At 37.3% G+C, this 25101-nt stretch overlaps 1 protein-coding gene across 5 annotated transcripts in view; it reads left to right on the top strand.

The window, feature by feature from the left end:
- Positions 1-25101, top strand: part of TFDP1 (transcription factor Dp-1) — a 50514-nt gene that overhangs the window by 15144 nt on the left and 10269 nt on the right. For 4 of the 5 annotated variants that reach the window (XM_086770081.1, XM_086770071.1, XM_086770090.1 and 1 more), the window contains exons 4-7: positions 15581-15687; positions 20741-20862; positions 22239-22404; positions 22584-22730. In XM_086770081.1, coding sequence (XP_086626207.1) covers positions 15581-15687; positions 20741-20862; positions 22239-22404; positions 22584-22730 — 542 coding nt within the window. The remainder of the gene's footprint in view (positions 1-15580; positions 15688-20740; positions 20863-22238; positions 22405-22583; positions 22731-25101) is intronic. The other variant, XM_086770110.1, reaches the window with a different exon arrangement.

The raw sequence follows: 25101 nt of genomic DNA, 5'->3' as shown, positions 1-25101 counted from the left end.
TTTCTTAATATAGTTTTTGTAAAGCTTTTGAATTATATCTTATATAATCAGGAAGCAAGCTGTCGGTTTTCTGTGGCTTACAATTGTCTCTAAAATGCATGTGAAGTTCAGTGGTGGTTTGTCAACCCATATGTGATCTTCTTGTTTGAGTAGCTTGTATTTAAGTATAAAGACCAGGAGGGTCTGAAATATCTTTTGGGGCACTATGTTTTAGCAAAGGGGAAAAGTGCACGAGTGTAGCAGCTTAAAGTGGATTATGACAGTTTTTATGATAGTGCATCCACTCGTGCAAGCCTATCTGAAGTAATATTTTGAACAGAACTGTTCTGGACTTGCAGATAATGGCTGTGCATGTATGATAGTGTAATATAATCAAGTAATTTAATAAAACACAGGCTATAAACTTGAATTCAGTATGTAAGCTCAAAAACTAAGAGTATCTAAACATCCAGGGAGCTACATGCTGCACTTTACGATTAGCATAGCTGGGGGAAAAAACAGAAGCACCACTGAGTTCCAGTTGCCTGCAGTTCTGCACAGCTGTCTCATATAACCTCTTCTGTAAACTGATGATGCTTTATGTGAAAATTAGATTTTTGTCCCCTGTATTCTTAGGGGAAGGCTGTTTCCATAGTGAGACTGTAGAACTGTTCTCTGACTTCCAGTTAAGTATATTCTTGCTGGTTTATGAATTTTTCTGGTGACTGTTATTTTTCAGTTCAGTTTCCCCCAGTGTGTTTACCTGCTTTTTATAAACAACAATTGTGTATCTTAACAGTCTTAAGTTTGACTAGTCATTGTTTTCTAGATTCCTTGTCAGATGAGCTCTTTGTTCTCTGAATTTTCCTGACCATCATTCTTTGAGCCTGTTTGATTGCTTTCATCAACTTTCTTGAACGCAAGTGACCAAAATAATATCTATGACTCCAAGTGAAGCTTCTGTCATATTTGTTTGGATATATCAGTAATTTTTTTGCAATGTCATGTTTGTTTCACAACCATTTCACAACAGATTTTGGTGAAATGGCCATTTTCCTTTGTTGTTGCTTCCAAATTATGATAGTCTGGTTTATTCTTGTATGTGACAGATAGTGTGCTTTGATAGGCTGTACTAAGTAGGGTGAAATTTATTAGGACAGTCACGTACTTCCTGTCTGATGCTCTCAATAAACCTCACTATTGACAAATCTATTGACTTTATGCATTGCTGGATTGTGCTAGTACTCTCAGATTAACATGTAAACCAGTTCAAGTGAACTCCATTAGTACTATTGCTCTAGTCTTTTATATACCATTTCAGGAAACCCCTTTAAGCATTTATTATCACAACTAGCAGAACTTCTAATTTCTATCACCACCAATTTAACTGACAGTTTTTCTAGATTTTTAAAGTATTTTATTGGCATCTCAATAGGCTCTGTCTTTGATGTTCTTTTGTCTAAAATACACATTACTTTACAAAAGGGGGCTGTGTGACAAATCTACCATGATCTACTTTTGATGGAGAAGGCACTAAGGATTGAATAACTGACATTTATTAACTGATCCAAGTGCATATTTGTAAACACAGTCATACTCGTCTGAACAAAAGAAGTGTGCAGGTGGATTACCTGATCCTTATCAGCTGTACCATTTCCCCACACCCTATGGGCTGCAAAACTGATGTTTTTGTCAGGGCAGATACTTACCAGCACATTCTACACCCTTGTAGGCATCTGTCTAGACCCTGTTACAGTCAGTGGAGAGCTAGTCAAAACAGACAGCGCAGTCTAGACAGCAAAAATTGGAAATGTGAATCTTGCATTATTGCATAGCTCTTAAAGCAGAACTGGTCAAAATAGAGGCCATTTCATTGCTTGTAGAATTTCTAAAATAAATGTAAGTGATTAAATAGTTTATAATAGGCTTGTAGCTCCTCCGGTTTGAGAGTCGAACTCTATTCTCAATGTATACCACCATGAATAATCCATGCACCTCATTGCTTTTAGGGGAGTTTTGTAAAGTTAATGGACAGCAACTAATTCTTTAAAACAGCTGTTTATCTTGGCTTGATCATTTTATGTTTCTTGCCTCTAACTTGTCTGTGTTTTATATGCAGATTCTGTAGTCTTAATCAGAACTTAAAATAAATATTTTGTTGCTAACGTATTCAGATGTGTGTCAGAATTTATTCACTAAAGTAGTACTTACTTCCCATTGTTGCATTTTATAGGGTTTTTGTGTAGTCTTTAAATGTTGTCATTTCAGATGTAACTACTATACACAAAAATACTGTGTGCATTCTAAAAGTAGTTATCTACATTACATGCCATTATATCAAAAAGTCCGGTCCTCTGCTGTCTTGCTAAGTTTGTGCAAAATTTCTCTTAATTTTACAATGTAAAGGATCCAGTCCACAGCAATAGATAAAAAACAGAGTAAGCTTTCCACAGGGTAGCAGAAGAGTATCTGGTGTACTTCTTAGGATGAATTGAAGGAGGTCAGTCAAGACAGTCAAGAATCTTTCTGTTCTTCTCTGCCGACTATCATTAACAGTGGGATGTTTTTTCTTTTTTTTTCCTTCCCCTTCCAATTTGTATTTCTTAAAAGGAAAGAGTCTTTTCTGGAAATTGCAAGTCAATCACAAGGAGAGTTTGGGAGATCATTGCATTACAAATACAGAATCAAATCTCCCTACTGTGTCAGATTAGTGGTTTGCTCAGCCTGGTCTGCTGCCACTGACAACAGGAGTAGGGTAGGCTCCTCTGAGAGAATGAAAGAGCCTGGCTACTTTTTCAAGTTCATTCCCTTTACACTGTCAGAGCACTCAAGGTAATTTGATTAGTAATAGCACAAGGTGCATTCCAGCATCTTTTCACAGAAGTCCGACTTTGAGAGACTCAGCAAATTAAAAATGCAACCTCAACAAGAAACTTACTACTTGCTTTGATTCCCACGTGTTGCTAGCTAGGTGTGAAAGGAGGAGGAGCTCAACTGTCAGAAATAAAGATTTTAGAGGGTGGTAGAGGACAAAAAATGACTTCTCCACTGGGACGTGCTTGCAAAAACATGATTTGAGAGAAAGAGAGCAGAATATTTTTCTTGAAATGGTTCTGTAACACTTCATCAAATGTCAATAAGGTGAATACAGGACTAAGTGGTGGGTGTATGAATCAACTATAAAAGATAAGCAAAGATTGACTTTTCTGGCCAAAACAGGTTATTATGCAACAGTTCTTAGAGCCTGAACAGCTTCTACTGTGCAGAATAGCCTGTGAATGGACTTCTGCACTGGCAGAAATCTGGGAACTGTGAATAGGTTATTTTTAGACTGAGTTTTGTTAGGGTATGTAGCTGTTGTTTCTTAGATCAATGACAGAAAGGGGATACCACTCATCTTGCTATGCTGAACACTTATGCTGCACAACCTCTTGCTCAAAAAGTCCTAAAGCTGTGGAATCTGTGGGAGAGAGTGTATGTCAGAGAATTATCTCTGTATGCAAGTCCTATACTTAGATTCATTGCCCGATTATCCACTAATATCCACTGTCAGAAACAGGTTATCAGCCTAGACAGACCTTTTACTTCAGCTAGTGGGGACATGCTTCAGTCTAATTTATTTTGGAGAGGCTGGCCTCAACCATGAGCTCTAGATTAGGATTTTTTATTTTAAATCAGAGACCGACTTTGTTTTAAGAGGAGAAAATAGTGTGGGTTGTTTTTTTTTTTTTTAAAAAAAGTAATTTGGTTTGTAATGCATGTAATTTTGAGTAAATTGGTTACGGACATAAAATACCATTCTAGAAAATGCTCTAAAAAAGTCTTTCTTCAAAAACATCTTTAGTGTGGAATAAGAGGGTATCAGTCTTTATATGTGGTAGAAGTCAGCTGGAAGCTTATGCTTCTTCCAGTGCAGCCTCCAGAAGAGATTGGATATCAGTTCACCTATATTCTCTTATACTCCTGTGTGTTTCCATTACTGGAGCGTAACACTCCGTTTAGCCCTGAAGAAACAGCATTCTGTTGAGCTGCTCAAGCAAGCTGCAAGTTTTCCCTTGTATTAAGACGACACTATTAGCTCTGCTCACCAGAGGAAGATCTTTTTCTCCCTATCTATGTCTGTTCCTTCACCACTGAGACTTTAGTTCAGAAGGCTAGTGCTTAAATTTGAATCTTGGGAAAATATCAGTGGAGTGATACACCAGTTATATCAACCCCTGTTTGATCTAAGGTCATAATGATTCCTGGATCTTATAAATGTTTCAGAAAATGTGCCATCTAATCAGTTTTTCTTCTTGATGGAAATGCATATGTTTGGGATAGATTTGTTTACCCTTTGTTTGCCTGTCCTTGGATTACAAAACTTAGGTAATGCAGGTTTTCAGTATGGCTCCAAGGTGATGCTGTTGAAAACCTCTGACTTCTCTTGGAAGGACATGAAGTGTGACATTTACATCTTAGTGCATCTTTCTGTCAAGTGCAAGGTCTGCTGAGTTTATAGTCTGTTAGAATTTAAGTCAGATTTGGTCTGGACTGGTTTAATTTGGCACAACTATAACTGTGAAAGGTTTGATGTACTTGATAACCAAGAAGGTGGTTTTCTGGTATAACCTCTGTTCAGGAGAGAAGCAGCAATGTAATGTTCAGAGTGTCTCAGAAGGGAGGTTTTTATTTCGGGAAATCCTGAGCAAGGCCAGGTGCTTTTAAAATGTAGCTTTGCTAGTGACTACTAGTAGGTTAATATGTGCAGCTAAAGGGAGTTGTATACCCAGATGTCCTCTCGCTGATGAATTCTAATAGAGCTACTTGGTTTTTTATTTGCTGCTTGTCCTGTGCTGTTTTATTTACTGTCACCTTCAATTGTGAGATTGTGGAGGAATGCTAAATCCCGTTGGAAGCAGCTGCAAGTTTCTTTGGCTCATTCCAAAATACTCAATTGCATTTTTATTTTTTCCCCTAAAGCCTCGGTTGCTGACAACATCATTACACAGGGCACTTCCCTTTCCTTGTCGCTCTGTATTCAGGAATGGGTTTTGTAGAAATTAGAAACATAGAATAGTTAGGGTTGGAAGGGACCTTCAAAGGTCATCTAGTCCAACCCCCCTGCAAGAAGCAGGGACATCTCCCACTAGATCAGACTGCTGAGAGCCCCATGCAGCCTGGCCTTGAATGTTTCCAGGGATGGGGCCTCCACCACCTCTCTGGGCAACCTGTTCTTGTTTTACCACCCTCATTGTAAAAAAAAACATTCCTAATATCTAATTTTTTTCCTAATATTCAAATTGTGCCTAAATGAATCCCAGTAAACCTTCAGATTATAATCAGAAGTAATGTTTATAAAAATTTCAAAGGTCAAGTGAAGAAAGGCTGTGAGGGCACCCAAAGTATCATTTATAGTTAATATCCCTTTTCTGGCAGTAATAAAAAGGATTCTGGGGATGCTGATCGACAACAGGCTGGCTGTGAGTCGGCAGTGTGCCCTGGCAGCCGAGAGGGCAAACTGCATCCTGGGGTTCATCAAACACAGTATACTCAGCTGGACAGAAGAGGTGGTTATCCTGCTGTATTTAGTGATGATGCAGCCTCACCTTGAGTACTCTGTGGAGTTCTGGGCCCCAAAATTTAAGAAGCGTGTGAAGGTCTTTGAATGCATCCAGAGGAGTGCAACAAAGCTGGTGACAGCTGGAAGGCATGTCCTGTGAGGAGCAACTAAGGACATGGGGTTTGTCTAATTTGGAGAGGAGGCTGAGGGGTGACCTCATTGCTCTCTACAGCTTCCTGAGGAGAAGTGGAGAGGGAGGTGCTGATCTGTTCTCCCGGGGATCCCTTGATAGGATGTGTGGGAATGGCTCAAAGCTGTGCCAGGGGAGATTTAAACTGAACATGAGGAAGCGTTTCTTTACCGAGAGGGTGGTCAAACACTGAAACAGGCTTCCTAGAGAGAGGCAGTCAATGCCCCAAACCCTTAACAATATGCTTTAACTTTTTGTCAGCCCTGAATTGGTGAGGCAGTTGGACTAGATCATCATTGTAGGTCCCTTCCAACTGAAATTATTCTATTCTGCCCTATTCTAAATTGCTTTATCCAAGACAGGATAAGAGAGCAGTTTAAATGTGGAGTAAAATTCCAAAGTTACTTGATTGTAATTGTTTACTTCTTGTATACCTTTGTTACAAGGCAGGGATAGTCTCATTTAGATATTATAATTGTTATTTTAGTTTATTTCCATTCTGGGATTTTAAAAAAAATACTAGTTTTTGTTAATTCCTGGCTTTGTTTTGGATATCCACCTGGCTAATTGCTTAAACCTGAAATTGCTAAAATTCACACTGTACATGCACTTTGAGTGAGAATTATAATCAGAATTCATTTTGAGGGTTAGAAAATACATACAAGTTGGAAGGATGGAAAGAATTTTTAATAGATATTGAACCAGTAAAACTTCCTCATGAGTTTGTTTTCTAAAAGTTATTTGACAATGAATTTTAGAGAAATTTTGCTGCTCTGGAAGGTTGCATTTTGAAGAAAACTGCTAGACTCTGGTCCTCATTATATTCAGATTAGTGTTGATATTTAAGCATTAAATAGAACAGAACACTGTTCGATTCTAATCCTGCCCCTTGCTGGTGAAAAAATTTGGGTGAAAGGAATTACCTACTTCAGATGAGTGAAAGGGAAAAGATAACCAGTGGTATTTAATGTTGTATCGAAGTTAAAGCCCTTAATTTAAAAATTTCTCAGAAAGAAAATTTGGATCTTTTATCATGCCAGTAGGTGGCACTATTGGTATGTAGCCAGAAAATACTTGTAAAAGCTGTCTTTAGCTCCTTTCACCTCTTACACTTTAAAATAAGGTTTCATGTTTTATGGACTTAAAGAACTTCAGGTTTGTTTTCATTTCAGATTTGCTAATTGAAAAACATTGAAGTCAAATATATAAATTTTTAAGGTTTAGACTCATATTTCAACACTGCCCGACTGCCTATTTATATGACAGGAAACTTTTGCAATGTAATGTAATTGTTGATTTTATTTGCAAGATCAAACTCTGCCTGATTTTTGGCAGTGACTGGAATTGTTCCTCTGGAACAGAGGTAGAGATCTGTTTCAGAGACTGTGAATCATGCTTTAGCAAACAGACATATGCCTGAACATTGGTTATAAAATGCCTGTGTATTATTGCAGCTGAGGTAAATCCAAACAGTTATTATGATCTCAAGTCAAGCTCAGGAAGTAGAACTGTTGCTGCAAATAGGAATGATATTTTTAAAAGTCTGAAAAGACTTTTTAAAAGTCTAAAGGTAGACTACAGTTTGTTTCAGAACAGACTTGGAAAGACTAGTTTGAAATAGCTAAAGTATTACTAGTCATCTCTAAGGATTATGAGAATCACCTAAAAGTTTGAGTTGATGTAAGAAATTACTTAAGCACTTAGTAGTACTACACACTAGGGAAGAGTCATATCTTTGTAGAAGTGCTCAGGATTGCTGTATAAGCATGTTTGCTGCCTTAACAGGATGGTGTGACTTGTTCAATAAGCAGTGGTATTTTACTTGACTTGGCACACAGCTAGAGACAATCATGTGTGTTATAAAAGATTATGGTACATTGATACCCTCAAAAAGAGTTCAGCGTTTTCTGACAATTAGCATATAACTAAGTAGTCATAAAATATCTCTGGTGTTTGCAAGAGAGACGTTAAAAACTGCAGCTTCACAGGGATCAGCTGCTATGGTATAATTGTTATCCCTGTCTTTCCCAGATCGTCTAAGTACACCTTTTATACACATTCTGTTCTGTGTCTAATAATCTAAAACTTGTCAAGTTAATGCTTTTGTGGTAAGAAATTATTTTCTTTGAAGGTGATGTGAACTGGATAAATGGCACTTTAAATGGCACCTTTAAACTAATGTTTTTATCCTAGCTATGTCTTCAAGACTCTTCTTGCACTTGGAAGAAAGCAACGGTTCAAGCTCAGTGATTTAGGGTAGATTTTGTAAAGCAAAATGCGTAGAAAACAGTCCTTGAGGGAACTGCTTGGCATTTGATTTCCATTTCCAACCTATATCCTAGTGTTGGAGTTGAATGAGATTGTTGTCAGGCGTTGCATTGGTCACTGTATTGAGACAGGTTGATGGGTTTGAAACTTTAGTACACTGTTTCCTGCTGTCATGATGCTTTGAGGTAGAGAAAGGGGTAGAAGCCTGTCCCATTAATTTATACAGAAAACTTTTCTTGTTATGATGTTGATATGATACATTGTTGTTCTAGGATGTTTCTTTTAGACATTTCTTTAGTTACCTCATGTTCAGTGATAGTTGTGTAGGTAAGTTGAGGGCTTCCCTCAGCTTTTTTGGTTGTGCCCTGACAGCGTTACTGTCTTTCTGTAGCTCAGAAATTCTCACTTTCTGTACATTATTTCCCCTCTTGACTATAGATGAGCTTCTGAGCTTTGCTTCACTGCTGTCCAAAACGGGACTCATTCTCATCTCTGTCTCAGCTTCAGAGATTGTGTGCCTGTGTTTGAACTACATGAAGATTTGGAGCCTTCCAGAGATTCTTTCACTCTCTAGTGACCTTTTTGGATTTCATTATTTGGAATCTTCAAAGGCACATCTTTACTATTATTTCTATGTACTAGACTGTCGTGTTGAGTAATGAACTTAAGTTTTTCCTACAATCTGCCTTCCCTATCTTTCAGTCTCCATAATGAGCTTCCTTGAGGTCTCGTATACCTTCTAAAAAATAAAAAAAAAACCAAAACCACAAAACAAACTTGGGGTTTTTGTTAGATTTCTATTGCTTGGCAGTGCCGTGAGGAAGAGAACCTGCAACCTGGTCACTGGGCAATTTTTGTTGAAGCCCTGTAGTTGGAGTTATCTGTGGTAGCAGAGAAGCCAAGTAAAAGTGGGCAACTGAAACTTTCAAGTGTGTCGGGTAAATTACTCTAAGGCATATTGCTGCCAGTTTTATTGACAGCAACCCAAACAACTGGATAGAATGGTACTTCTCATTAATGAAAGATGTTTTAGAAGTAGCGCATCTTTTTGTAATTCTTGCATCTTTTTTTCATGTTGGAAATAAATACATTGCCTTGAACAGAATCCAAATAAAGAGTTAGAAAGCTCTGCAAACCCGCAGTTCTGAATGATTTCAAACTGTGGTTTTCCTTTCTGTTTGCAGGAGATGCAGATGCTTTGCTTTTACTTTCCTAGGGAGGAGGATGCTACCAAAAGCATACTGAGCTGTCAACTACATGGCTGAACTACCCAGTACAACTTTCCTGAGTAGGATAGTGGCAAATAAATAACTGAAGGTGGTATGAGGACAAGTAGAGGCCATGACTAAAGATCAGTGAGTCTAACGTAACGTCTTCTAGAATGCTTAGCAGTGTCTGTAATAAGGCCTAAGGCTTGCAGAGATCCTGAGAGAAATCTGTAATCTGATAACCCAGAGCTTTTGAATTGAAAAAAAAAAACCTTTGCAAAAAAAATTAGGTGGACTTAAGCTACTTTACATTCCTGTAAGAGACCCTGCTCACTTTTTGATTATGAACAATGTTTTTTCAGACAGTTTTCTACAGAAACCACCTAGGGTTGGGGGGTGACACACTGGAAAGAGAGGGACAGTTTGTGCACCTAAGACTAGTTTGCTTGTTATTATTTAGGGGTTTGTTTATTCTAAACAGTTGGTTTCGAGATTTGGAGCTGGAATTAGCTTTGTCTCTACTTGTTTTACAAAATGGTTACAGTATGGAATTCCGTTAGTGATGTTGATGTTGAATTCCCTCTCCTTCTCCTTCTGTGTCTTTTGTTACCAAAAAGAAGAAAAAAATCCATGTATGGAAGACTGCCAAAACTGAATCTACAACATATTCCAGATAATTCTCATAGTTTCCATGTAATTTTACATCAGTCATTTGCATGTTAAGCAGTACAGGTACTGTGGCTTTATATAAATTCTATTCCTATTCACTTCTTTTAAAATTCCTGGAATAAGGAATGTAATGTTCCAGATGGCACTTGGCCTTCTCAGAAGTGACACTTGCAATGGAATCTAGTGTCTGTGTCACTTCCTTTAATCTTTTTCATGGGAAGTTGGATCGGTCTTTTTTGGTCTCCCGAAAGAGACCCATTGGGCTCTTCAACTGATATTCTCTTAGTTACGAGTTTTAACAGGTAATTCGTAGTAATACTTTCAGAGAGCATAAGTCATATCTGACTTCTATTGAGACTAGCTTAATAATACTGCTGTCTTCGAGTTGTATAGCTGTTGTTAACATAGATTCCAGCTGCTCTGTTAAAAACATCAATTTCAAAGTTTATGTAATTAAGACAAAAGTTTGTAACATTCATAAGAGTGGTTATACTGCAAAATGTTGTCTGCAGGTTTAATTGTCTTTAGACTTTTCTTAAAATAACCCTTTAACATTGAATCATGTAGAGTGTTTACTTAAAAAATGGTCTGCTGGATGAGAGTTTGGTTGAGATTGTTGCAGAATATAGTAGGAATTACTTTGCATTCTGGCAACCCACACTCATTCTGCATGTTCTTTTGGGGGGATGTAATAATCCTGAAAGTGCTTGCAAAATTACCTTCTTACCAAAACCTGTTCCACCATATACAGTATTGCTTCTATGCTAGGAGACAGACTGACAAGACTTTGTTAAAGACTGCATTACCAGGAAACTTGGCTTGTTTTTCTGTTGCCTTCCGTTGTTGCATCGCTCCTATTGCTCTCTCTTTCACAACTAAGGAAAACATGAAGACAGATTACATCAGAAAATGGTACAGCATCTAGAATGAATGGGATTTCTTCTCCTGGGGCACTGAGTACCTCAGCCCAACCTATTTAATCTGAAACACCAAATTTGAAGATACTGCTGTTAAATGAACTGGAGTGGCCCGCTTTTAGACAGATCTACTGTTTTATCTGCAGAGGGCACTCCTTTCTCTAATTTTAGATGTACTGTGCCTTTTTCTGTGGCATGTCAAGTTACTTAAAATGTTCATAATTGCCTGTATCACCCTTTGTTTTACTGCTAAAGTTCTGTAAGAGATTCTTTCTTTTGGTAAACTTCTTGGGTTTGCTTTCTTATGCAAGTAAAAGTCCAGTTCAAGAGTTTTCCCATAAATGCAGTTAGTAACCAAGTAAGACTATTTACTGCATACTCAGTATGAAGAGAGCACTTACTTGGAACAGTTTGTAGACAGATAAATAATAGATTTTGTTAAAGGGTGCTGCTGCGTTTGCTGTACAAGTTTTATATGGCATTACTCTTTGATCCTGTCAGTATAATTCTGCTTGGAGGCATTCTGGTTATTGATAAACTCTACTTTCATTTATGTTTAATGATTTCTTCTAAGTTACTAAGAGTAGTCTTCCAAACTGGTGGTGTTTGGGAGACTGAGAATTTAAGTAGTAGTAATGTCCTTCAGTATAATTTTTTGTGTGCTTTATGTGGCCTTTTCCATGTTTTTGGAAGTCTTTAGAAGGGGGAAAAAAAAGTGTCAGGAACTTGCAGTATTAATATGTGTTTGTTTTGAAAAGGAAGAAGAGCTGATGCCAGGAAAGCTGTTTGCAAACTTGCGATGTTTAATTTTTACATGCTGTTATGCACACTGGTATGTTGGCGGCAAAGTACAGGATTATTTGGATTGCAGTGGTTGCTGTAAGAGTAACAGTAATTATTAACAAATGATTAGTAAAATTCCTTTGAGAAACTGAGCGCTCAGTGACTTGCAAAGCTAAGTTCATCAAGTTATTTCTGCTTGTATACTTAAAAAAACCAAACGAACAAACCAGATGCACATAATCACGTGAAACCAGAGCATTATAAGCCTTTGAGGAAAATGCAGGTGGATATGAGAAAGATGTTTGTATGTCAGGTAAATGAGAAAATAGTAGGATGCACTTGGGCAGAGATAAATTGAAAATACCCTTTAAAAAAAAAAAGCTCTTTGTTTTTCCTTTTTTTCCCTTCTGTTGTTGAACATTTATGCTCTTTTCTATTTAGTATGATATCTTTTATAGGTTGACTTTGACTTTGCTTCAAACTGAAGTGTGTGTTACTTTTTTTGCAGTTACATTTGCATTTCCTTGCCAATCGGTTTGTGGCATATGGTCAGATGTACCTTGCAGTTTCTGTATAAAGCCAGATTCATTCAGTTGCATAGATTAACTCTGGCACAGCACCACAGGAAATGTTAATGTAATTGAAAACTTTAAAGAAGCGTAGTGCGTACTCTTCCCTTCATGCAGATGTTTTAGTTGCAAGATAGCTACTTGTATTCATAGAATTAAATTAATTAAAACCTTGCCATCAACCAGGGCCAGTTTCAAAGCACAGAGCCTTTGGTAGTTGAATTTTTCTGTATATCTCTAGGGAATGTCCTAAACAACCTGTTGCTGTGCTTTACCTTTCTTATTGTGATTTTTTTTTTCCCCTCATATTTGGTTGGAATTTGCTGTGCAGCAACTTGTGACTCCTGCCTCTCTTGCTTTTCTTGTGCCCTCTGTTGTCTCTGAAATTCTCCATTTGATAGTTGAAGGCAGTGGTTAGATTCTCACAAATACACCCCTTGTCCCACCTTAATCTTCCACAGGCTGAACACACCAAGCTCCCTCAGCTTCCTCTTGTACGTTATATGCTCCAGGACTCTAGATATATTGATGTCTTTCTACTGGATCCTGTCCTGTTTGTTACGGCCTCTCTTGCACTGTGGGTCATGAAACTGAAAAGAGTAATGCAGGTTCAGTTTAAAGAGTACCGGAGTAAAAGGGAATCATAGTTTCTTTTGTACTTAGTTCTGTACTCTTCCAAATGCAGCCTAGGATGCAGTTAAGTCTTCATTAGCATAGCAGCGTACTTCTGGATCACGTTCCACTGCTTGTCCACATGGACCCCCAGGTCCTATTCTGCACATCTGCTTCCTGTGCATTTGACCTTTGGCCTCTGCTATTGCTTGGAGTCACGGTCACAGGTGCAAGATTTTTGCATTTGTCTTTGTTGACTGCATAAAAGTTTTTAAGAAACCACATGATAGCATAAAGAATTAGTTTATTTTTAAACAAGCCAGAAGAACGAAGTCTCTTGAGTGCGTCTGAAGACGATAGGTGCTCAAGATGATTAGGGAGAGTCTCGTGGCAATACTGTTGTTTATAAAGTTGTCCTACTGAAGTATTGCTACAAGTTGTTGTCTTAGAAAAAACATTCATAACACAAATGGTTAGAAATCATCACAGCTAGAGAAAGTCTACCTGTGAATTCTTAAAGGACCTAGCAGTGGTACTTCTGTCCTGCTAACTCAGTGTGTGTGTGGTTCCTACAGTACCAGAAGGACAGAAAGCCAATTTTTGAAGGGCTCAGATAACTACAGATGAGTAAGACTTCTGTTAGGCAAATCACTTGAGTGCCGAACAGAGAAGTAGTAGACATATGAATGAATGTGATAATGAACTGGAGTTAACGGGGCTTTTCTAGAGGCAGGGGAAAAGGGAGGTTATGAAGTTACGTCTTTTCAAAGTCATGCTTTGAAAGAGTCAACAACCATGTGGATAAGAGTTATCTAATCAGTGTGATGTCCTTGGATTTCTTGAAAGTAATAACAACAAAAAACCCTTGATTATCAAGGTCCATAATGAGCCTGTTAAAGAAACTAAGGTGTCGTAGAATGGGGCAGTACTCCCATGGGTTAATAATTGGTGAAAACCAAACTAGATACAATGAGGACCCCAAGTGAGCTGTTAGCACTCAAGAAAGATTCTGAAGGCATTCTAGGTTATATTATGAATAAGTGATGTTCGTGTTTGTTGGGGAACAAGCAAATTGAATTTTGAGAATTATTTGGAAAGGAACAGGGAATAAAATAGAAAATGTGCTACGGAGTGATACAATAACATGGCATTCCTTTGTCATGAATGTGTCCATCCCTGTCCCCTGCAAAAGTTAATTTCAAAGGACAGGAAAACTAGAAAGTGTATGAGCAACAAGAGCTGTCAAAAGTAAGGAAAGGAGATCAAATAGATGAGGTGTCAAGAGGTGTAACTGCTTTCCAAAGTTATTTTATACTGGAAATAACATCGTCAGATTGCTTTGTTGCTTTGTTGTTTTTAAAACAATGAGGAGGAGGTTAAAAAAAAGACATGTGGACCTCCAGGAAGCTGAGAAGAAGATACACAAGCACCAATAGCCAGGGTAGTTTATATCACTTTACTGCATTCTGCAGAGGGGAAGAACACACACACAAAACAGGCTGTGATAGCGATGGGTGTACTTGAAGGAACAGGAAGGCATAACAGACTTAAGTTACAAACTAGATAGCTGCTGACTTTCTGAAACAGCACTGGAAGTTGGTTAATAATGGAAAAATGACAGGCATCCTGTTCCAATTTGGGGGACTGAGAATAGGTTCTTGTGTTAAGCTATCAGTTTGACATGGTGTAGTAATAGCAGCTAGGAAATACCAGCCTTTTGGATAGCAAGGGCTTAAACAAGACTTGAGTTGTCCCCAGCTTTCTGTAGACTATCTGAATGCATAAGACTGATGGCAGGCATCAAGAACTCGTTAGGGCCCTTCCCAATACAACTCTTGTAAAAATACTTAACTATTGCTTCTGTAATGGATAATGGGGGGGAAAAAAAAAGGAAGAGGAATGGGAATTGTGTCAAGTTCTTCTGGCCCCATTGGTCCCTTTGAAAGTAGTCTGAGGGAAGGAACTGCTAAACTTCTCACTTGCCAACCAAATGACAAATGTTTCAGCAAAACAAAGGTCTCCAGTATTTTCAAACTTGTTTGTCCCCTTATTCTTTTTCTGTGGTCAATTTTTGTTGCCTTCTTTTTGTTTGTTTTCTTTTGCTGATGTTTCTAAACTAAGGCATGAAGCATCAAATTGCTAGAGGATACCTGGCTTGGTATTTTTGTAGTTGAATTTTGTTTTGCATGGCTTAAGACTTGCTTACCTATCAATGGTGGTTGTGGATGGCTTATGAACGGGAAGAAAGCAGCTTTCTCTGCAGGGTTGGTCTACTGTATTGCATCTATTTTGCTCAAATATTGCATTCCTGAAGACTTGGGTTCTTTAATTCCCTACCTTCAGCTGGGAGGGAGCACTTAGAGAAAAGTTGGGAATATTCTCTTGGAAAGGCCTGCGCTAACCCATTTTTATCTCCTGTAGACCAGCGTGCCTCAGGAAGGGTGTATCATCTGCTGGGCCATCAGGCGTGTTTTTCAGATGGTGTGGGAAAAGATTGCCGTAGCCACAAAGGATAAGGGTAGAAGAGAAGGGAATTATGCTTTCTCTCAGATGCCCATTACCTCTGTTACTCTGCTTTGAGAGAAAAATTGGAATACAAGGAATTAAAACATGCTCATACTAGATCACTGACCTGTAAGGTTACGTAGGAAAAAGTTTGAGAGAACATGTCATGAATCTTAATTTCTTTTTCTGCTTCAAATGTGTGAATGCTATTTTTGTATTTGCTCTGTGCAGTTCAGAGCTATTTTTTATTAATAAGCGTTGGTAGTATATATGAAGCTGTAATTGCTAAAATAATACAATGTGACTGACCTGAAGCTGTCTATTTATATTTGTTTTAGGAGTTGTTTCTCTATTGGCTGTTCATCCTTCTACAGTAAATACGCTTGGAAAACAGCTCCTGCCAAAAACATTCGGACAGTCTAATGTCAACATTGCACAACAAGTGGTAAGGAGACTTTGTGGGGTTTTTTTATTGCTTGTACTACTGCTTACACATACTATAAATCTGACTTAGTTAAAACAAATGTGCTTTTGCATAAAGAAATGCAAAGATGACTGTCAAAGTGGATACCTGAATATTCAGGTGACTTTATCTTTTGTTAGTCTTGCCACTTAATATCAGTGGCTCTTTCAGATTCTACTTTGAAATCTGGCATAGGAAAATGTAAATTAAATCCATTAGCACATTTTTATTAAGAGTGTAGTTAGGTGGAACAAAAATGAAAACAGACCTACATTTCTTAGTGCTTAATTTAGATATCCTTTTGCTTAAACACTTATTGTGAGCTTTGTATGAGGTACATGAAATTAGAAGTTTCAAATAATCTAATAATGCAATAGATAATACATAGGTTATGAGAAGTCACTTTTGTAGTGATCAAAATTAAAATTTTATGATTGGAGAAGAGCTGGTCTCAGTTCATCCTCTGGAAAGCAACCGTAGTGCATAAACATCTGAAATGGAATGTGCATTATATTTGGATTTTTTCTTGATATGAAAGTAAGTTGACATCTACCTTTCCCAACTCTGAGCTCTAAGGAGAGTTTTATAACTGAGACTGCCTGAATCTTTAAACTATACCACTTCAACTGTACAAATGTTGTGATGGTGTAGTCTTTCTGCAACAGGCAGTATATCTGTATAACTGCTTATTAGCTGTACTTTGAAGCTGTTGCCATGGTCAGATAGCTGCTCTGGTATAACTGTCAGTTTGAAGATGGAAACAGAGAAAAATTCATTCTCAAACCTATATATCCTCCCATGTTCTTAATTGAATTGCAGATCTGGTATCACTATGTTTAATTCTAGAACTTCACATAGTTTGAGGAGACTGAGACAGGATGAAGATTATTGAGTAATAAAGTGTGTGTGTAATTGCAGATCATTCACTGTGCTGTTTTTCCGGCAGTGGTGGTGAATTAACTACTTCCAGCAGCCACTTGGAAGTTAAAGAGTGTAGCCAAATGAGTTTAACTGAAGGAAATTGCTTCTTCGGTAGGAGATGTTTTATCAATACATTTCCAAACAAGGAAATTCAGAGTAGTTGGGCATTCTTTTAGTTGAAAATCAGTAGCCAGCAGTAGGAGGTGAATGTTTTAACTATAGGTCGTAGGCATAGTGGCACAGAAGGGCTTCCTTCTGGGTGTTATTTTGAGACTGTGTACATACTTGAGTTTAATGTTGAAAATTAAATGTTCTTTCAGGTAACTTAAAAAATATTTTTTTAAAGTACCAAAACCAGATGATGATAATGAAATTACAAATTATTTGATGCTTTTTTTTAAACTTTTAACAACGAGGACATTAATTTTTGCCACAATGTTTATATGCATATAAAATAAATTATTGTGTCTTCCATCAAAAGTTTAAATTGACAAATCTTCCAGCACTTTTACGTTTTACTCTGAACATATTAGCATTATTTTTTTGGGAAAAAAAGGACCCATATCAACATATTTATATTGGTTGTTATCAGTAGAAAATTAGATCCTTAGTGTTATGCTATTACAGAGGAGATGGAGGTTTTGTTTTGTGTATACATAGAGAGAAATTTTGGGTAAATTTCTGTTGACTTTACAGTTCTGAAGGGGATAGCAATAACTGTAAAAAAAAAATTACCTCTAGAACCCTAGAAGTTAAGAGGAAGTAAATTTTCTGCCAATGTGCAAAATGTTCTTGGGACGCAGAGCTGAGGAGCTGGTTTGTGACCCTGCTCAACTTTCTATCCTTTGAGTGGTAAAACCAGATTTTTAATATTTAAGTACTTAATTTTCTGAGCTTGTGTTCTTTGTTCAGGTAGTCTGATTTCTTTATCTTAATACTTTCCCCATGTAAGTTTTTCTGTTGAGTACAGTGAAGTGGACTATCTGAGCTGTTTTTCTTTTCTCTGCTGTCCTGATCCTACTCATTTTTAAGGAACTGACCTGTAATCTTGTTCTCTTTTGAAATCAGGAAACTTAAGAGAAACAGCAGACACTTTTTCTACTTTTACGCTTCCCTCCCCCCATTCCCCCCCCCCCGCCCCGCTCCCAATCCCTCTATTTTCTCTAAAACCATCCTCTAATTCAATTTATAAGCTTTCATTTTAGGATATTCCCAGTGACTCAGTAGTGTTTAACTCTTCATTCATGCTCTTTTCATTCAAAGTCATGGTTGTTTATGAGTATGCTTGTGAGTAAAAGCTAGGGATATTAACATTTCTATTAAAAAGCCAATAATACTAAATATTTCCTTAGAAGATTCTGAAACTCCAGACTGTAGGGTCTTCTTTAATAGAGATACATTAAACCGTATCATTCTGGCTAGTTTGCAGACTTTTGTGAGTTAGAATGGGAATGCAGAGCAGGTTTTGAATGTACTAAACAGACTTCAGTTTTCTGCTCTAGAAGTGAGCCTGCAAATTTATATACTCTTCCATTTGTTCCTTTTTACTTTTGGGTATTTCAAGACTCAACTGAACTCAGTAGATGTCCAGAGTTTGCTCCTACCAAACTGTTTGGTTTTGTTCCAGCTGTAATTCCACCCCCTCCTCTGTGCTGGCTTGGCTTTCTTCTTACTGCACAGTCATACAAATTCTAGATGTGGCACCAAGGTAATGGTGGGGCTCTTTGTGGAGATGGGAAGCTAGGTAATACTGTGGGGCACTCTAATTCTAGCCTCTGCTAGCAAGATATTGAATCATCTCTTCCAGTCCCCTGTAACTGCATCCTAGGGAATAAAAGCTGGCTAACAGCTTTTCTCTGTTCTCTGAATTGTCTTCATTACTTGAATAGCACACCAGTGGTTTCACAGTGTTTTGAGACATTTGTTGAACCAGACCTGCAGAATTGATAGTATTTTTCTTCACAGGACACAGGGGGAAAGTGAGCTGGTTCACATACGTCCTGTGCCTGTTTCGCATTCTCCACCCTCATTCCGTTTCTCACAATCAGAATTTTTGGTTATGAAAAGTAGTAGGGGAGATTAGTTGACTTTCCATAAGAATTAGAAACATTTTAAGTATGAAATTGAGCTACTGGAAAGTGGACGAGGACCTAAGATTTTCCAGCTGACAGAAACGGATGTAACAAACTTGTATGTTAACTAGTCAGAGAGCTGGCATAATACAAAATAACAGTACTTGAAAGAAATGCAGCTGTTTGTCCTTCCAGGCAGCTGAAATGATGAACATCTAATAGTCACTAGACTGCCTCTTGCACTCCACATTTACAGGTTATTCAAGTTTTGGTTCATTTTAACTTTCACACATAAAATGTTTCATTTTGGGTTTTCGATTTTTCTACTTTATTCTTGTTGAGGATAAATTATTGAAGCTAGCCTGAGGAAGAAACTTTAAATTTTGTTTGTGATGCAGAACATAGCTGCAGAATGTGGCTGAAAATATAGCAGGCTTGTGGTGGTTGTAAAAGGAGAGTCCGGGAAGACCCTTGCACTGGGTTGCAGGATTCAGACTGGGCCCCCTTGCTTTCTAAACTCCTTCTTAGGAAGGAGCCTAAATGCAACTGGATCTAGACTCAGGCCTGACTAATTAAGAGTTTGGACCCTGGGTTCTGTCACAGAGTCAGTTTATTTCGGCTCGAGCTGGGCCCCTCCCGTGATGGACCCTGAACAAGAAACCTCTAGACTCTTCACGGCCTAAATCCACACCCCCCATGCACTCATCACATGCTCTCCACTCGACAATTAGTCCGATGGTGTTTCAGAGTTGGGGTCTTCTCACTCCTCATTGGGTCCTCTCCTTATCTCTAGACAGACCATCCTCAAAAGTTTGCAGCTGGTTTCTAATTTCCATGTCTCCTGGCGTGAACCGGCCTCCAGGGCCCCTCAGTTATCAAGGTCTTTGTTCATTATCTGCTACCTGATTTGAAAGTCGTCTTTTCCCTTGAATCATGGGATTGATTCCCCTTATCCTGTCAATGAGGATGTCCCATACTCCTTTGTTAGCTCCTCTGCATACCCATCCATGCTAACGAACAGAGTTCATTTAAAATTCACTATAAGTAAGCTACAGTTGAATCACACTTGGTTCTTGATTGTTTTCCACTTACATGGTGTCAGAGGTGCAACCTACTGTTTACACTGGGAGGTAAATGTACACACACCCCCACCCCCCAAGTGGGTGTGTCTTTCTTAAAAACAGAAATCTGTGCAGTATCATTTTGTTTTCCTGAATACATATTCTGTAGAAATTTACTTTTCTAACGTTTCAGAGAAAAGAAAACATCATCTGCAAAAGAGGGAGTTCTGCTTCAGCTATTTTCACAGATAAGAAGAGCATGGCTCTGTGTATGAGTAAATTTACGTATTACTTGTGATCAGACTAGCACATCTTCAGGACTGCTTACCTGTGAGCTGGAACACTGTGATCAGCTGAGTGTCTCATGTTCAGAATGGGGTGGTTTTGCCTAGATTGGTCTCACTCACTGCAGTCATCAAGAAAGTTGCCCCTTACTCTTCCTCACTTCTAACACACTTGTGTTTTATTTGACTCTGTAGTGATAGAGTCTGACTGCAGGAGAGAATTTGACCTTTCTTGCAACAGCTCTACATTTTCTCTCTGCTTTTACAGATTTTCAGATCTTCTTGTTTCATATGTTTGTATTTTAACTGTAATTTACCGCAGCTGCTTTATATGTAGTCTGGTAGGGCTTTCTTTCTTTTTTTTTTTTAGCTTTTTTTTTCCTTTTTTTTGTGAGGTGAGTGTGTGTGCAACTTTGATGTTGTCTGAGTTAGAGTAGAACAGTATTAAGAAATCCAGCAAGCAAGAAAAGCTCATTTAAGAAGGATAAAACATAAATGCTCATTACTTAGGGAGTGCTCTAACTATATAATATGTAGTCTGAAAGTTTTTGTGCTGGCATGTATAAATTAGTGCATCTAATAAAGCACATAGAAAAGTATTATTCATGTTTGGATAATGCATCATTTCAATAATTCAGCATCTGAATATCTTTGAATACTTATGATCATTTTCCAAATAATTTTATCTTTATTGTAGGTTATTGGTACACCTCAGAGACCTTCAGCGCCAAATACTATCCTGGTAGGAAGTCCACATACACCTAACACACATTTTGTATCACAAAACCAGACTGCAGATTCTTCGCCGTGGTCTGCTGGGTGAGCAAAATTAGAGTTACAAAGGAGTAATTGTTCTAAGTGTTTGCTGTGATAGTGTATGTGCTCTTCAGGCTATCAGTATAAGACAGGCAGTCTATTTACCTTCCTATCAAGAACACTTAAATATTAAATATACTGTACTAAAGCCAGGCATAGTCACAGAAGAATGAATATTCATTTGTCATAAAAACAGCAATAATATTTTCTGTAAACACTGATGGATATTCTCACGTTGCTTACCTTTAGAGAATTTAGCTCCTAAAAGGACACAGGTATTCATCTTGAGTTGATTTCTGATGTCCCTGCTCCTTGCAGGAGGGGTTGGACTAGGTGACCTTTAAAAATCTGTTCCAACCCAAACTATTCTTTGATTCAGTTTTTAATTTGGCATTTCTATTCTTCTGATGTATTTAAAAAAAAAATAATCAAAAACCCCATTTTCGATTGAACAGAAATGACAATCTAGTTCTTACTGTGGAAAAAAAGTATTAGATGCAATGAATGCGTTCTTTTGGTGTCTTTTCTCATGCAAGCTTGTTTTTAAGGGTCTCTTGTTAAATGTAGTTGCTTTAAAACTAGATTTATCATCAGTGTCTTGTTACACATAAATCGATTTCTAGTTTGTAATTATACAGCAAAGTGAGATGTAGAGAACTGAGAGGTTCCATTGCTGATACTAGTTTTGTTGGTGCTTAATTTTTTCCTCAAGTTACAAGGAACTTTTTATTTAAAAGATATGCAGAAAACTTTGTTATACTTCTTGCATCTGTTGTAACTTTGAAGCTTTTGTAACAACTTCACATACTGTTTAACTGCGAATCTGTGTTTTAGTAATAGTGTAAGTTTAGTGAGTTCAACCAGTGTCAGACTTTGTCTGTTCAGTGATTATTGTATTTTTGTAGAACAATGCTCAATTAATCTAATTTTTGTGGTCAAACTAGATGGGCTATTTAAATGAAAAAACAAAACTTAAACAAACCCCGCCCCCCCCCAAACTCCCAAAATGTTATCTCCTGTAATTCACTTTTCATAGTTTAGCATTTATCTCCCATCCTTTCTTGTCTTGAAGATTGGAAGCTTTTATTTACTGACTTCTTCAAGGAATATCCTTATTATTAACTTATTATCTGCTACTGGAGCTACCAGAGTTGCCAAAAGGATGTATTTGTACTGTGTTACAGCATCAAGATATTAGAATTGTGAATTATTTTAAATTGTAGGGGGAAAAAATTACTGGAAAAGATGTTGGGAAGGGGTGAGAAGCAGAACAAAAGGGAAGGCTTGGTTTTTGCAGCAGTGTGCCTGTATTTGAAAAAGAGACATTAAGTATTCCAAAGTTCAAATCATCTTAAAATATATATTATACGTATATTTAGGAAGCGGAACAAAAAAGGAGAGAAGAATGGCAAGGGTTTACGTCATTTCTCTATGAAGGTTTGTGAGAAGGTACAAAGAAAAGGAACCACCTCATACAATGAGGTGGCAGACGAGTTGGTTGCAGAATTCAGTACCACTGATAATCACATTTCACCAAATGAATCAGTAAGTATATGGGAGGTTAATTACATGTGAACTGAATGGGGGAAGAGAAATTTCTTTTGAGACTTTTGTATTTCTTTTCCTACTGATAAATGAAACAAGTTTACCCATTTACTGTAATGTGTTTATTTTCAAATATTTTTGGCACAGGTATGTTTTTGATTAATGCACTATGTCTACAGCAGGCTTACGACCAGAAGAATATTAGACGACGTGTCTATGATGCCTTAAATGTCCTTATGGCCATGAACATTATCTCTAAGGAGAAGAAAGAAATCAAATGGATTGGTCTACCTACTAACTCGGCTCAGGAATGTCAGAATTTAGAGGTATATGTATTAGGAAATTTGCAATGACTTCGTGTTTGAGTAAATGTTTACAGCTTTAATATGTTCTGATCCAACATGTGCCTGTGATCTTCTGATGCAGCAAGGTAGAATAGTATGGTCTCTTTTGACTCTTTTTAAAAAAATGTTATTTGTATTTACAGAACACACATCTAAACTTCCAGATTGCTTACATATGTATATTTTAATTCTTGTATGTCAAAAATACAGCTCTGTCACAGCTTTTACAGTATATGTGAAATGGTTCTGAGTGGAAGTTAATCAAGCTGAAAGATTAATAAGTATTTCCAACATTGCAATGGTGGTGTTCAGGAGTCAGGAAGATTGTTTTCTCCAGATGCCAGACAAATAACACATCTGTGATGATAGATGTTGCATGTAGACCAGTATATATATGCATTATTCTTTCTTTGTTGCTACAGGTCGTATATATTTCTGACATTTGTCTTACATGAACATGTCAGACTTTTTTACTGCATCTCTTGGGGAAGAAGTAAAATGTTTTATACTGAAAGGCATTCAAAAGTTCTGGCAGAATTTTTTTTTTTTTTAGTGTCCTGAGACTTGCAGGATAATAAAGTTAGAGGTTTGCTGAAATCAATTCACTTTATTAGAATATAATGAAACTCTGTATTTATTCTTAGTAAGTCTAATTCTCTTCAGCAGGACTGAAAAATCTGTAGAAGCTGACAAATTGGAAAAAAAATTGTTTGGATTCTTATCTGCAAAAGGCTAATTCTCTGGAGATTTTTGTTTGATACTGATAACTGATTTTTCAGTTAGTACTGTAATTGCTATCTAGATGAATAAAATCTAGGGTATCTAATCAGTCTGAGTTTTATTTAAATATTTGTAATCTCAAGTGAAAATTAGTAGTTAGGGTGATAATTTGGGCATAAAATAGTAGGGTGAGTATGGAAGATGAAGTGGTTTAAAGATGACAGTGCTATGTGCTGAATAGGGAACCAGCTAACTGGAGGGATTTTAGAAGTATATATCTTTGCATCTCTCTCACAAAATATGGTATTGCCAGTTATGTTGGAGCAAAAGAAAAAGAAGTGTCGTTCATCCAGCAGGCTCTAATGTCGTGACAGATCATGTCATAAAGAAGTGAGAACATGTTGATTGGATGTCAGTTGGAGGAAAGAGTTCTGTTAACCATTGAATAATTGAGCCACAAGTGTAATATAGTCTTGAAAATAGGAAAAATCCTAAGATGTGTTGAGATTACTTGAGAAAATTGCAGGATTTCTCCCTTCCCCATTATTGCTTCGTGAGTATTCTGTTTACTGTTTCTGCAAGCCCGATTGGCATCTCTATTATTAGTGACAAGACAAGATTCTGTTTAATGAGTTTGTGGAGACTAATGCTTAATTTGTGAAATTGTCAAGCCTAATAAGCTTTTTTTTACTCTTCCGTCTGATACTTCACCCTTAAACTGTTGGAAAAGCATGCCAAATAGTTTATAAGGGAACATAGGAGTTTGAGGGGTTAAGTATTTTTAAACTTGTACTTTGTGTGTAAATTAGAATGCTGGATTTGGTGAAATATGTCCTGATAATGCAGAGAGGGTGTGGGGCAAATAATAAGGTCTGTATCTTGAAGTAATATGGAAGGCAATGTAGTTTACATTTATGTGATAGGAAAATACCTAAGGTGAGTTGTGGTAAGTGTTTTGAAGGGAGGCAGTTATTTGACTTATTTTCTAATGCTGAATTCTGAGTCCCACCTTTTTTTTACTTCTTCTTTCCGCCCCCCTCCCCCCCCCTCCCCCCCCCCGGTCCCCCCCAATATGTTATAACGTAATGGAGTTTTTTCAACTGTCTACACCTATGGGGTTTTTTTGTTTGTGGTTTTTTTTTTTTTTTTTTTCTTTTTTTTGACAAAAATGAACAGAAAACTGCATTCATGTGAATTTTTAACTCAAATCGTTTTCCTATTAGTTGCTTATTTTAAGGACCTAAGAACAAAAGTTGATGTTCAGGCCGATGGTCTATCTATTCAGTATCTTGCCTGACAGTAGAAGTTATCTTGGAAGGAGTATAAGATTAAAGTGTTTAGTGGTGTTTTCTCCTGTAACTTGTGGTTCAGGCATGACCTGAGGCAGATACAGTATCCTTCTCTTTAATAGCCCTCAATTAATTTTTCTTCCACAAATTTTTACTTTGTACAAAGTTTGCTTTTAACATAGAGTCTCTTGTGGCAGTGAGTTTCAGGTGCATTTGGAGCTTCTTATGAAGTATTTTGTTTTTCAACATACTATATTTAGTATATTTGATACCATCTAGTTTGTGGGTTGGTTTATTTTTATCATTGGAAATGATGGTGACCTGGTCATTCCTTATTCACTTCC

This window comes from Chlamydotis macqueenii, chromosome 1 (assembly GCF_036417535.1).
Source record: "Chlamydotis macqueenii isolate bChlMac1 chromosome 1, bChlMac1.mat, whole genome shotgun sequence".
Classification (NCBI taxonomy): domain Eukaryota; kingdom Metazoa; phylum Chordata; class Aves; order Otidiformes; family Otididae; genus Chlamydotis; species Chlamydotis macqueenii.
The sequence above is the reverse complement of the archived record's forward strand: the minus strand, read 5'-3'. Positions and strand labels throughout refer to the sequence as shown.